Source organism: Heterodontus francisci, chromosome 2 (assembly GCF_036365525.1).
Source record: "Heterodontus francisci isolate sHetFra1 chromosome 2, sHetFra1.hap1, whole genome shotgun sequence".
In the NCBI taxonomy this organism is placed as follows: Eukaryota; Metazoa; Chordata; class Chondrichthyes; order Heterodontiformes; family Heterodontidae; genus Heterodontus; species Heterodontus francisci.
In genome coordinates, this window is record NC_090372.1 from 193,642,474 (window position 1) to 193,657,307 (window position 14,834).

Sequence of the window (14,834 nt, forward strand, 5' to 3'; positions counted from 1 at the left end):
TGAGTTCAGCCTTAGAAAGTATGCATTTAAGATCAACGCAAAAATGAGGGGTTGGGAAGTTTTTTATGCAGAAGGTTATTAGAACGTGGAATACCCCATCAGAAGTTGTGATAGCAGAATCCTCAATGGCTTTTTAAAGGAAAGTGAATGAATATTTGAAAAAGAAAGATCTGAGTATGTTGAAAAAGGGTGGTGGGGGGGAGAGATAGAACTAAGTCAAAAGTTCTTTCAGAGAGTTGACATTGGCATGCTGGGCTGAACGGTCTCTTGTGCTGTTATGGTCTGTGATTCTGTTTAACTCTGTCCATTTAATGTGCTGGTTTTGCATTTTGTACTCTGATTTTGATTTACAAATTTGTATTTTTTTTCTGCTACTTTTAGACAGTAAAACAAATGTGGCCATATATCTGTCAATTTGTGGAAAAACTTTTGAAAGAGACCATTGAACCAGCTGTGAGGGGAGCAAACAGCCATCTTAGTACCTTCAGTTTCACAAAGGTTGACATGGGAAACAAGGTGAGTACTGGTCAAACCAGAAATGTAGCACGTTAAGTGAGAAACTGAAATAAAGAAATAAAAGCAAAGAATGCTGGGAATACTCAGCAGGTCTGGCAGTATCTGTGGAGAGAGAAGCAGAGTTAACCTTTCAGGTCAGTGACCTTTCATCAGAATTGACATGAAACCCCAACTCTGCTTCTCTCTCCACAGATGCTGCCAGACCTGCTGAATATTTCCAGCATTTTTTGTTTTTATTTCAGTTTTCCAGCATCTGCAGTATTTTGCTTTTATAACTGAAATCAAGAAATGCTCCTATGTATAATTTAACTAATTAAGAAGGAAACGTTGGGAATCTTGAATTAATTCCCTCCTGTTTCTCATAAATCTCTCCTTATAAATAGTGATTCCTCCCCATATTCACAGTCATCCCCTCAACCTTGCTATCTGCCATGGCTTTTCTCCTGTCATGGTCTCAATTGCCGACAAGGCCACCTCCAACTACTTCCTTGCACCCTTCATTACCCACATTCCTCCTTCCAACCCCACCTGATTCTATGTTCTGGAAAAAAAAACACTCCCCTCCAATTCATTTACAGTTGCATTTTCAAAGTCTCAAATGTCCAGCCGTTGGCCTTCCATTCGTCACGGTACTTCTAGAGCATTGATTTTCTGGACCACTCCCTTGCCTTCACCTTCAATGCTCTTGTCCCCAGTAAAACCTTTATTTCTCCCATCCTGCTTGTTCCCCTGATGTGGTCCATTTTACTCCATCGAGTTTTAGGGACGCAGACTTGAACTTATCTGGTACACACCCGTTTAGCCATCCATCATCAGATATCACAGGTTTACATAAAGCTTCAGTCTTCTCTGCCAACCCCTCTGACTACTCCAGTATCATCCTGGTGAGCAGCCATAACCTACTGTCTGTTTTTTCTCCACTACCATCAAGTCCCCTCTTCCCAGCTGCCCATCACCCTTGCCTGCAACCAATAAGAGGAACTAAGTCATCGACTTCTTTGTCATTAAGATTAAGACCATTTGTTTAGCTACCTTTGCTGCTTCCCCTTCCCCATTAAGCCAAACCTCCCTCAGGCTCCATTTGCCCAAAGCTCTAGTTTCTTACTCATTTCATCTCATTCCCTCATCCATGTGACCCATCTCATGCTTCCTTGTGCCCTGGCCTGCTGAACACCTAAGTTCCCTTCCTGGCCTTCATACTAGCTGACATTGTAAATGGTCCCCTCTCTTTGGGTGCCCCATCTGTTTCAAAGTCACCATCACATATGACATCCTCTGTAACTCTGGTATATTATCCCTATGAAGACCTTGGACTGTTTAGCTACGTTCAAGGTGCTGTATGGATACAAGTTGTTACATTTTCAGAAAATTATACATGTTTGATCCCTCCTTGACAAGGCCAATCACATCTTGCTCCTTCAATGCCTATCATCTTGGTAGGACTGCCTTCACATAGTTCCACTTGTACCTACCTATCCAATCGTAATCTCTTCAATCTCACCAATTCTTTCACACTTCTTCCTCTACCCTCTCAAAAAACCTCTTTAAAACCTATAACTTTAACCATGCTTTTGGCCACTTCACCTAATTTACCTCCTCCATCCGCTTGAGTCTGCCCCCCAACTGTGAAGATTTTGGGATGTTTTGCCACATAGAAATTGTATAAATTGTAGTTGCAGCTTAGAAATAATTACAAATAATATTGGAAAAGTTACGTTGAAAATAAATTGCATGTGGATTTTGTTTTTACTTTCCTGATGGGATTTTACACGTGTTGCTGGGGAGGGTTGTCTAGACACTTGGGCATTGCTCTTTGTTCATCTCTTTTCAGCCTCTACGGATCGATGGGATAAAAACATACACAGAAAACGTGGACAGCAGGCAAATTATCTTAGACCTTCAAATCAGGTACATAATAAAACCCATTCAATTGTTGGTTAGGTGTATCTGATATATTTTTTGAGAGTACAAAACTGGAAAAGAACAGTAATTCTGAGTTGGACCAGTCTGAGGTTCTCCTTTGTGTGTTACGATTATGTAACACTTTTTGCCATTTTTTTTCCTTCCTGAAGGCGTTGATTCCTTGTTGACAATTCCACTAATACCAGGTTTCCTTTCGCACATGATCCAACTGGCCATCCTCCAAGGAATGTAGGCTGATTATTTGACCACACAGGGCATCACAGTTGATTTTATGCTCACACTATTGCATGATCGCTGACGAGTGATCGGGTATGGGAGCCCTACATTACTTTTCCATCCATCGTTCAGGTCAGCTGGAACCTGTTGTAATGCCTCCATCACTGCCCTAGCTGAAATCAGCTAGCTGCACAGACTAAGGGTTCAACTTGAAACCTTCATGGCTGATGGCTGAGCTACTCACTGGATAAACTTGCTGAGCCATTGGGTGAGCTACTGGTATTAATCCAGACTTTAACATTATGGGATGTTTCTCAGTTCATTCTTAACATGCTTAAAAATGTCTTCTGTTGTTGGAAAAAGAGAGTTCAATCTTAGGAGTACTGTGGATATGTCTGTGATTTGTTAGGATGGATATTCAAAATAATACTGTCGTGCCACATAATGAGAAACAGCCCATCAAACCCATGACTTGCACAGATTATTAGTGTTCTCTGTTTTGACTCTACTCTGCATCCTGGTTGTCTTGGCTCTTCCCAATCCCACCCATATTCTTGATCATTGGTCATCCCCGCTCCACTAGTGTTCTCTGTCTTGGCTCTGCTCAACCCCACTCGTGTCCTTGGTCATAATTCTATTAGTGTTTCTGTCATGGTTCTACTCAGCCTGTTTGATCTTTGAATAAAAGTTCTGCTCAGTTGCTTCCTAACAAGTGATTTTTTTTCATTCATTCTTGGGATGGGGCATTGCTGGCAAGGCAGGCATTTAATGTCCTTTCCTAGTTGCCTTTGAAAACATGGCGATGGCCAACATCTTGAGCTGCTGCAATCTGTATAGTGAAGGTGCTCCTATAACGCTGTTTATTCTTAGTAGCAGTTTTATACAACTGAGTAGGCTAGTCAGACTCACATATAGGCCAGACTGGGTGCGGGTGGCTGTTTCTTTCCTTAAAGGACATTAGTGAACCAGTTGGGTTTTTCCAACAATCTGACAGCTTTGTGATCACTTTTACTGGTTGTAGCTTTTTATTTCTAGATGTTTTTTAAAAACTGAATTCAAATTTTCAAACTGCCATGGTATAAGATTTGAGCTTGCGTCTGATCTTATTAGTTCAGGCCTCTGGATTATTAGTCCGGTAGCACCATTACACTACTACAGCTCTCCCTCTCCCCAGACACCTGAAAAGGGAATGCATTGTCTAAGTATTCTAATTGCTTTGTTTTCTAACAGCAAACAAAAAGAATACAGGCCTGCTGTGATCACGGGTGCTACATGTGCAGTTTGTAATGGAAAAGTAGCATTTGTTACACTTTAAATGTCATCACTTATGAATAAAGGAAAAAGGTAGGCATAGAAACATCAGGTGTCCATCGAGCCTGTCCCATTTTGTCATGTTGTAATTAAGCAACACAATCCCCAATGCTCCAACCCAGGTAATCTCCTGGGAGAGGGAATGAAATTATGATAAATTATCTGGAAAATTCCTCTCCACCTCGAACAACGATCAAAGCAAGTTGCAGGAGATAATAATGACCACTGGCTGCCGCAGTGCCCAGTATCCCATCTAACTTTTGTATGCAGTGATATAAGCCGCCTCTTTGAACACTTCATGGTTACTGTCGAACATTTGCAGCGAATCTGCACCCACTGCATGATCTGACAATTTATTTCAAAGGTCAATGACCATCTGTGAAAAGGAGAACCTCCTGATATTTAACCTAGTTCTATCTTTGTGTAACTGTGTCCATTTTCATTTGTTCTCTCTAATTTATCTAATTCAAATCATTTGTCTATGTGTACATAGTCAAGTCCCTTCACCATTTTAAACACTTAAATCAAGTCTCTTCAGAATCTGTTTTTCTGTTGTCTCCGTTCCCTGCTACCATTATTGTGACAACTAATGTTTTTAAGCTGGGTATTAATCTAGTGGCCTTCCTCTGAATCCTTTCCAGGGCTTCATTCTTCCTCCGCATGAGGGGACCAGAGCTAGAAATGGTATTCTAGCTGGAGCCTGGCCTATTTATTGCCTGAAATAATACATTGAAAATTCAACTGAGCTTCTTCAAAAAGTATTTTGGTAAAATTCAAGAAGCTCTGAGGATGAGGTGACGTACCCTTCTACATCAACTCATGTTGATACACAGATTTAATGATAGGAATTTTCCAAGGTGTTAAAAGATTTTTTAAATTATAGTTCAGATCAATGCAATGATGTTACAAAATATCTAATTTTTAAAACAAATATTTTCAAAACATTTTGGACATTAGAAATTCGTGTTAGAGCACAAAAATGGGGGGCATTTTTTCACAGAATCATAGAAAGTTTACGACACAAAAAGAGGCCACTTGGCCCATCATGTCTGTGCCAGCCCTGCCAGAAACCCTGTTGAATGATCAGATTGGTTCATAAAGTGTGAAGGTGAAATGTTTATATGTTTAGATAGGTTTGCCAGTTGTAAATATTTGTTCAGAGATTCTCATTACAAATGATTAAATAGAGAGTTTCTATTGTAATGTGCTGCCATATTGTTTTTTCATTAACGAAGCATGACACACAAAGCAAGGTTTGTGGCCTCGAACTGCAAGACTTTTAACATATTAGTAACTCTCCCACAACATAATATAATGGGAGCAAACACTATATTCTTCAGGTGAAGTGGAGTTCAAGGATGGGCGTAATATAATTTTGTTCCATTTTAAAGTAATAAATGCTTTCATTTTAAAAATTTGTTTTTGGGATGTGGGTAATGCTTGTAAGACTGAACTTATTGCCCATCCCTAGTTGCCCTGAGAAGGTGGTCCAGCCCATGTGGTGATTGTGCTCCTACAGTTAGGTTGGGAATTCCAGATATTGACCCATAGATGAAGAAGGAACAACAGCAATATATGTCCAAGTCAGGGCAATATATGACTTCGAGGGGAACTTGGATTTGATACTATAATAAAAGCAAAATACTGCGGATGCTAGAAATCTGAAATACAAACAAGAATGCTGGAATCACTCAGCAGGTCTGGCAGCATCTGTGGAAAGAGAAGCAGAGTTAACGTTTCGGGTCAGTGACCCTTCATCGGAACTGACAAATATTCGAAAAGTCACAGGTTATAAGCAAGTGAGGTGGGGGTGGGGCAAGAGATAACAAAGGAGGTCTAGATTGGACCAGGCCACATAGCTGACCAAAAGGTCACGGAGCAAAGGCAAACAATATGTTAATGGTGTGTTGTGAATCTTTGGCATTCTCTACCCCAGAGGGCTGTGGAAGCTCAGTCATTGAGTGTGTTTAAAGCAGAAATTGACAGATTTCTAAATACCAATGACATAAAGGGATATGGGGATAGTGTGGGGAAATAGGCATTGAAGTGGATGATCAGCAATGATCGTATTGCAGGGTGGAGCAGGCTCGATGGGCTGAATGGCCGACTGCTGCTCCTATGTTCCTGTCTCAGCTCATCTGTTGAAACTCTCATCCATGCCTTTGTTACCTCCAGACTTGACTATTCCAATGCATTCCTGGCTGGTCTCCCACATTCTACTCTCTGTACACTTGAGGTCATACAAAAATTCTGTCTTAACCCGCACCAAGTTCCATTCCTGTATCACCTCTCTGTTCGCTGACCTACATTGGCTCCTGGTCAAGTAATGTCTTGATTTTAAAATTCTCATCCTTCTCAAATCTGTTCATGGCCTCAAGGCTATCTCTGTAACCTCCTCCAGCTCCACAATCCTCTGAGATATCCACACTGTTCCACTTCTGACCTCTTTGAGCATCTCCGATTTTAATCACTCCATCATTGGTGGCTGCGTCTTCAGTTGCCTGGGCCCTAAGCTCTGGAATATCCTCCCTATGCCTCACCTACCTCCTTTAAGACATTCCTTAAAACCTACCTGTTTGGCCAAGCTTTTGGTTATCTGACCTAATATCTCCTCCTGTGGCCTGGTGTCATAATGCTTCTGTGAAGCGGCTTGGTACGTTTTAATACGTTAAAGATGCTATATTGTTGTTTTACTATTTTAAAGATCCTATATAAAAGTAAGTTGTTGTAAATTATATCTGTCACCCGTCAGTCCATTCTGCTAACTTGGCTCATTCTGAAGCCTTTTACAGCCATACTGCTTCAGTAAATTTTGTTATCATGCTCTGGACGAAGACGATCACCCTGAAACTTTCACTGTCTTTCACTCTCTGCAGAGTGTTTCCGTTTCAGGTTTTCAGCATCCTCAGTACTTTGGTTTTGTTCCAGTTTTATTATGTTGAAATTATTATTTTTCCAGTCCAGCACACAGATCTTTGGCTGTCATTATCTTTCTGTAATTTTGCATTGAACCGATGCTGTGGTCACTATTTTCCAATTCTCACATCAGGTCTTTGTCTACTTTATCTCTCGGAACTAAATCAAACAATGTACCTTTCCTTTTATGACTAGATTAGTATGCTTCTAGAAGTCACTTTGAGGTGGAATTGTTTGTATGCAAGTAGATTTTCAATTCAGTGTTTCATTTGGGCTTGTGTAGATTTTGTGCTTAAAATAATACATTTCATGTAGTTCAGAAAAATGTCTGTTTGGCCCAGTGGAATGACTTAACCACAATTGTGACATAGCCACACAACTCTCAGTCAGTTTTGTTGCATTACAGTAATATTCATGAAATAAAAGCACCTCCGCTTTTTAATTACTTCAAGCACAAATATATTTATTATGCTGTGAAACTGCCAACACTGCAATCTAATGTTACACATAAATCAAGTTGTGAGGGTGTGCATTTGTGTGTTTAAGTTTTATAGGCTGCATTATTGTTGATCAGGAAAATAAGGCGATTGTCAAGTCTGCAGAATAGCTGCCGGAGATCATTTTTATTTAATGCCTTTAAAAATCATTGGTTGTGTCATAAGGCAGGGTTAAATAAATCTCTTCATTATGAGAGTGAATTACAGTTTAGATCACAGATTATAATATTTACTGTTTCACTGCTGTCAGAGCAGTCTCAATTATTAGATGAAACCTTTTAAGTTGACATATATGTGATTTGAGATCAGCAGTTTTGGCACTTTGTTGTACACCTGAATCTAAGTGTACAGGAACCAAGGATGGACAGCAGTGCTATGTTCAGATGTCATCACCCTGCATCTGTTACTTAGGCCAAAGCAACTGCGAATTGTTCAAGTTACCTGTGCTACAATTTAATGTGTTGCTACTGATATTGCATCAACCCCACCAAAGCCATTGTGGATGGCTGTGCATCTGGTTGGTAAACTCAACTTCTGAAGAACCTGAAGTTTAGTGGTGTTATGATCCAACAGGTTGGATCTCCAGTTTTTATTGTGATTTCCTCACACATTAATTTCTTGATCTTTACTAAGTTGCCAGGAGGCATGGTACATTCTCCATTGAGGACGGAAAGAAAATTTGAGAATGATACTTCAGAGTTTTTTGGTAACAAACTGGTATTCAAGGATGGAAATAGAACTCTAGTGTAGTGAAGGGTACTTCCCTGAGACAGGGATTGAGGCAGAGTGGAAGAGTCTTTGAAATAAAAACACAATGCTAGGAATACTCAGCAGGTCAGGCAGCATCTATGGAGAGTGAAACAGGTAACATTTCAGGTCAATGACCTTTCATAGATCAGTTCTGAGTTTTTGGCAATAAATTGGTTTCAATGCTTAGTGAGTTCAAAGTTTTGCATCGTGCTCTAGAATTCAAAGAAACTAAAGATCTGAGGGATTGGTCCACATCCATGGAATACAGAACATTTGCAGGGAACTGTGAAATCTGTTCTTTGGTGAGAAGACTTTTAAAAATTTGCTCATGTAGCAGCAAGTCACTGTTCCTGGTGAAGTGCCTGCTGTGTTTCCTTTTAACTTCCTGAGGTTTTCAAAGGAAGTCCAGATTGATGGCTGATTAAAATCCTTTAGCACATTGCTTACACAGTATTTCTTCTCATCTTCCCAGCTATGTTGGAAACTGTGAGATAGACCTGGAGATCAAGAGGTACTTTTGCAGAGCTGGTGTGAAAAGTGTACAGGTAGGTGCCTTATACTCCAGAACTATAGCTCTCTGGCCTCTTGTGAAATACAGATATGTTGAAAATTGGTTGTGGAGAGGTGATTAACTACCCTGGACTGACATCATGTACCACATGGAATGAAAGGGCTGTCAACAAGGCTTCTATAGTAGAACTGGGTGAAAGGATCACTATTTCAGAATTTTGCTTGATTACCTTTGGGGATCAGAGCATTAATGCAGTAGTGACCCTTGGGGGGTGGGTATGGGTAGGTGGGCTAGATATGATCTCTAGAAGGAATGACCTTCATTGGCTAAATAGGCTTTTTGTGTTCAACTGACTCACTCTGGATTCCTTCTGGAACATTATGAAGTAGCACCCATGACATATTAGGATGCCTTATTACATGTCAATGTGACGATGGAAAATTACAGACTAAAACTGAAGAATTATAAAAATTGACTTTGCCTTTTTAAGAAAATGGATAATGCATGGTCGGCATGGACGCGGTGGGCCAAAGGGCCTGTTTCTATGCTGTACGACTCTATGACTCTTTGGCTACAAAAGATGGCTGCATGTATATTCGAACATTGCCACACTGCCTGTTTAGAACAAAGAATACCTTTAGAGCTAAGAGGTGTCAATTGCACCCATCCTGAAACATTCCTGGATTGAATTAATGTGATCATCGTGAGGGAGAGACCAAAGCATCTCCTACCTGAAGATGATGTGACAAATTTTTTACCTTAAAAAGGGCAGCCCTCGGGGAGAGAGAGAGAGAGAGAGAGAGAGAGAGAAGACACAGTGAAAGAAGAATTACCAAACAGCTTGTCCAGCTAGCTGGGAGAAAATTCAACAAGCCATAAGGGAGGCGCCCTGATGTAGAATTCTACATTTTTAACTTATGAAGCAGTGAACTTAGAAGTGGTCCTCTGTCTTCAAACTGAAATTTCAACTAAGAGGGAAATCTGCAAACACCTCAGGCCTGCAACCAATGAGAGCTTGACTTCCGAGAGAATTCAAAAGGTTTATTGTGTACCCCGAAACCCTACCTCACCTGAAAACCACTTACCCCCTTTCCTATCTATCTGTCTCTACTTGTGTGCGTGTGTGTATGCATGCATGCATGAGTGGATGCAATTGCGACAATTTCAGAATAAGGCGTATTGATCAATAAATAATTGATCTTCTGTTTTAAACCTACAAGAAAACCTGTCGCTGTCTGTTTATTTGACAAATAAAACACCAAGGGATTAAACCCGAATAACAAAAAACTTTCTGCGATCTGGTGGGAGTGGGAACCACCCACACCCCTCACTCTGTGGTCGTAACACTTGGAATTTTAAAATAGTAAAAACATTTATAGGTATTGAGGATTAGGCTTTCCACTGTATTTTATCTATCGTACCAGGAAAATGTAAGAGAAGCTTTGCTTGTTTTTTCACTTGTGAAACTTTCATCATTAGTATAATTTAGTTCTTTGTCCTCTTCCTTGTGTTTCCTTTTTTTTATTTGTTCATGGGATGTGGGCATTGCTGGCTAAGCCAGCATTTATTCCCCATCCCTAATTGCCCTTGAGATGGTGGTGGTGAGCTGCCTTCTTGAACTGCTTTAGTCTTTGGGGTGCTGTTAGGAAGGAGGGTTACAGGACATTCTGAAGGGGGAGGGTGAACAGCCAGTGGTTGTGGTACACATTGGTACAAACGATGTAGGTTTAAAAAAAGGGCAAAGGTCCTAAAAACAGAATATAGGGAGTTAGGAAGTAAGTTGAAAAGTAGGACCTCAAAGTTAGTGATCTCAGAATTACTACCAGTGCCACGTGCTAGTCAAAGTAGAAATAGCAGGATATATCAGATGAATACGTGGCTGAAGAGATGATGTGAGAGGGAGGGTTTTAGATTCTTGAGACATTGGAACCGGTTCTGGGGGAGGTGGGACCAGTACAAACTGGACGGGTTACACCTGGGCAGGACCGGGACTGATCTCCTAGGAGGAGTATTTGCTGGAGTGGTTGGGGAGGTTTAAACTAAAATGGCAGGGGGATGGGAACCTTTGCAAGGAGTCAGAGGAGGGGCAATTAAAGACAAGAACAAAGCACAGTAAGGGGAATAAGAAAAGTGATAGGCAGAGAAATCAAGGGCTAGAATTGAACAGGGCGACAGTGAAAAATAGAGGGAAGGGGACAGGTAATATTAAAAAGACAAGCCTTAAGGCTTTGTGCCTTAATGTGCGGAGCATTCGCAATAAAGTGGATGAATTAATCACGCAAATAGATGTAAACGGGTATGATATAGTCGGGATTACGGAGACATGGCTGCAAGGTGACCAGGGGTGGGAAATGAACATCCAGGGGTGTTCAGTATTTAGGAAGGGTAGACAAAAAGTAAAAGGCGGTGGAGTTGCATTGCTGGTTAAACAGGAAATTAACACAGTAGTGAGGAAGGATATTAGCTCTGACGATGTAGAATCTGTATACGTAGAGCTGAGAAACACTAAGGGGCAAAAAACATTAGTGCGGGTTGTATATAGACCCCCAAACTGTAGTGGTGATGTAGGGAATGGCATTAAACATGCGATAAAGGAACATCTAATTATGGGTGACTTTAATCTGCATATAGATTGGGTAAATCAAATTAGTCACAATACCATAGAGGAGGAATTCATGGAGTGTATACAGGATGGTTTTCTGGACCAATACGTTAAGGAACCAACTAGAGAACAGGCCATCCTAGACTGGGTATTGTGTAATAAGAGAGGAATAATTGACAGTCTAGTTGTGCGAGACCCCTTGGGGATGAGCGACCATAATATGATAGAATTCTTCATCAAGATGGAGAGTGGTGTAGTTGATACTGAGACAAGGGTTCTGAATCTTAATAAAGGAAACTACGAAGGTATGAGGAGCGAGTTGGCTATGGTGGATTGGGAAACATTACTTAAAGGGTTGACGGTGGATAGGCAATGGCAAACATTCAAAGGGCACAGGGATGAACTGCAGCAATTGTTTATTCCTGTCTGGCGCAAAAGTAAAATGGAAAAGGTAGCCAAACCATGGTTTACAAGGGAAATTAGAGATAGCATTAGATCCAAGGAAGAGGCATACAAGTTTGCCAGAAAAAAGAACAGACCTGAGGATCGGGAGCAGTTTAGAAATCAGCAAAGGAGGACCAAGGGATTGATTAAGAAGGGGAAAATAGAGTACGAGAGTAAGCTTGCGGGGAACATAAAAACTGACTGTAAAAGTTTCTATAGGTATGTGAAGAGAAAAAGATTAGTGAAGACAAATGTAGGTCCCTTACAGTAAGATACAGGGGAATTTATTATGGGGAACAAAGAAATGGCTGATCAACTAAATACATACTTTGGTTCTGTCTTCACAAAGGAGGATACAAATAACATACCAGAAATGTTGGGGAACACAGGGTTTAGTGAGAGGGAGGAACTGAAGGAAATCAGTATTAGTAGTGAAATGGTGTTAGGGAAATTGATGGGATTGAAGGCCGATAAATCCCCAGGGCCTGATAATCTACATCCCAGAGTACTTAAGGAAGTGGTCCTAGAAATAGTGGATGCATTGGTGGTCATTTTTCAAGATTCTATAGACTCTGGAACAGTTCCTACAGATCGGAGGGTAGCTAATGTAACTCCACTATTTAAAAAGGGAGGTAGAGAGAAAGCAGGGAACTATAGACCAGTCAGCCTGACATCGGTAATGGGGAAAATTCTAGAGTCCATTATCAAAGATTTTATAGCAGAGCACTTGGAGAACAGTGGAAGAAATGGACAGAGTTAACATGGATTTACAAATCTACTAGAATTCTTTGAGGATGTAACTAGTAGAGTTGATGAGGGGGAGCCAGCAGACGTGGTTTATTTGGACTTTCAGAAGGCTTTCGACAAAGTCCCACGTAAGAGGTTAGCATGTAAAATTAAAAAGCATGGGATTGGGGGTAGTGTATTACGATGGATAGAAAATTGTTTGGCAGACAGGAAACAAAGATTGGAATAAACGGGTCTTTTTCCGAATGGCAGGCATTGACTAGTAGGGTACCGCAGGGATTGGTGCTATTCACAATATATATTAATGATTCAGATGAGGGAACTAAATGTATCTTCAAATTTGCAAATGTCACAAAACTGCGTGGGAGGGTGAATTGTGAGGAGGATACAGAGAGGCTTCAGGGTGATTTGGACAAGTTGAGTGAGTGGGATAATGCATGGCAGATGCAGTACAATGTGGATAAATGTGAGGTTATCCATTTTGGTATCAAAAACAGGAAGGCAGATTATTATCTGAACAGCTATAAACTGAGAGAGGGGAATATGCCACGAGACCTGGGAGTTCTCGTACACCAGTTGCTGAAGGTAAGCATGCAGGTGCAACAGGCGGAAAAAGGGCAAATGGTATGTTGGCCTTCATAGCGAGAGGATTCGAGTACAGAAGCAGGGATGTCTTGCTGCAGTTATACAGGGCCTTGGTGAGGCCACACCTGGAATATTGTGTGCAGTTTTGGTCTCCTTATTTGAGGAAGAATGTTCTTGCTATAGAGGGAGTGCAGCGAAAGTTTACCAGACTGATTCCTGGGATGGTGGGACTGACGTATGAGGAGAGATTGAGTCGGTTAGGATTATATTTATTGGAATTCAGAAGAGTGAGGGGGGATCTCATAGAAACCTATAAAACTCTAACAGGACTTGACAGGGTAGATGCTGGAAGGATGTTTCCGATGGTGGGGGAGTCCAGAACCAGGGGTCATAGTCGAAGGATACGGAGTAAACCTTTCAGGTCTGAGATGAGGAGAAATTTCTTCACCCAGAGAGTGGTGAGCCTGTGGAATTCGCTACCACAGAAAGCAGTTGAGGCCAGATCATTGTATGTTTTCAAGAAGGAGTTAGTTGTAGTTCTTGGGGCGAAAGGGATCAAAGGATATGTGGGGGGTGGGAATGCGGGGACAGGTTACTGAGTTGGTTGATCAGCTGTGATCATAATGAATGGCGGAGCAGGCTCAAAGGCTGAATGGCCTATTCCTGCTCCTATTTTCTATCTTTCTATGAGATCCAGGATTTCGATCCAGCAACAGTGAAGGAACGGCTAAATAGTTCCAAGTCAGGATGGTGTGTGGCTTGGAGGGGAACTTGCAGATGGTGATGTTCCCATGTTGCCCTTGTCCTTCTAGGTGGTAGAGGTCGCCGGTTTGGAAGGTGCTGTGTGCAGTATACTTAAACAGAATCGGAATGCCTCAGCCATTTGGTGCTAATTTCCTGGAAAGAAAAATAAAATTATGATTTTCACCCCAAAATATGATTTGAAAGTAGTTCCTTTGATTTTGAGGATGTTTGACAATGTAACCCTGTGACAATATATAAAACCCTGATGAAAATTCTGGCTGTCTGTGGTGTTTTATGAGCACAATTCAGCTATTCTTTAACCTGTGAAAATAGAGAATTATTTTCTGAAATGATGTGATCATTTTACTTTATCTACAGCTGAATGGTATAATTCGAGTGATTCTGGAACCCTTGATTGGTGACATGCCACTGGTTGGAGCACTATCACTCTTCTTTCTCCGCAGGCCTGTGAGTATATTTGTCATCTCCTAGAACTCTGTTTGCATTGGAATTTGTGTTAGAAACAAAACTTCACATACTAATGTTCATTACACATCCTCACACCTGCACAATCGCATAGTTATTTCTGTAAATAGCTTTTACAGAATGTTTATGGTTGAATAAAAACTTAGCTTCTATTGCTGTGAAGGGCTGTAGTGGGATCGTCATAGGTTTTCCCACTGGCTAGTGAGCCAACAATGATGGGGCACAAATTTAAACAAAAATAATTGAAAGGTTATGTTTAACAATGTCTTTACATATGTGATTGTTAGAATTTGAAATTCTGTGCCACAAACCATTGTTGTCGCAAAGGCCACAAATGCTTTAAAAATGGAATTATCTAGATATTTCAAAAAAGGAACATTTAAATGTATAGGGAATATGCAGGAGGAGTGGGGGGTGGTTACATTAATTGGCTCACATAGAGAAACCACTGGCTCAGATCTGATGGACTGGAATGCCTTTTTTTGTGACGTAACATTCTGTGTTCATATTAACCTATTATATCAGTGTTGTCTTTACTGAAAATAATTTCCTCGCGATGCAAGGATTTTCTTTTTAAAATAAAGGT

At 40.8% G+C, this 14,834-nt stretch overlaps 1 protein-coding gene across 2 annotated transcripts in view; it reads left to right on the forward strand.

Moving 5' to 3' along the window:
• The window catches only part of LOC137349681 (extended synaptotagmin-2-like), a 276,064-nt gene that overhangs the window by 108,070 nt on the left and 153,160 nt on the right, over positions 1 to 14,834 (forward strand). For both annotated transcript variants that reach the window (XM_068014993.1, XM_068014994.1), the window contains exons 3-6: positions 382 to 516; positions 2,348 to 2,424; positions 8,602 to 8,674; positions 14,141 to 14,230. In XM_068014993.1, the coding sequence (XP_067871094.1) occupies positions 382 to 516; positions 2,348 to 2,424; positions 8,602 to 8,674; positions 14,141 to 14,230 (375 nt within the window). The remainder of the gene's footprint in view (positions 1 to 381; positions 517 to 2,347; positions 2,425 to 8,601; positions 8,675 to 14,140; positions 14,231 to 14,834) is intronic.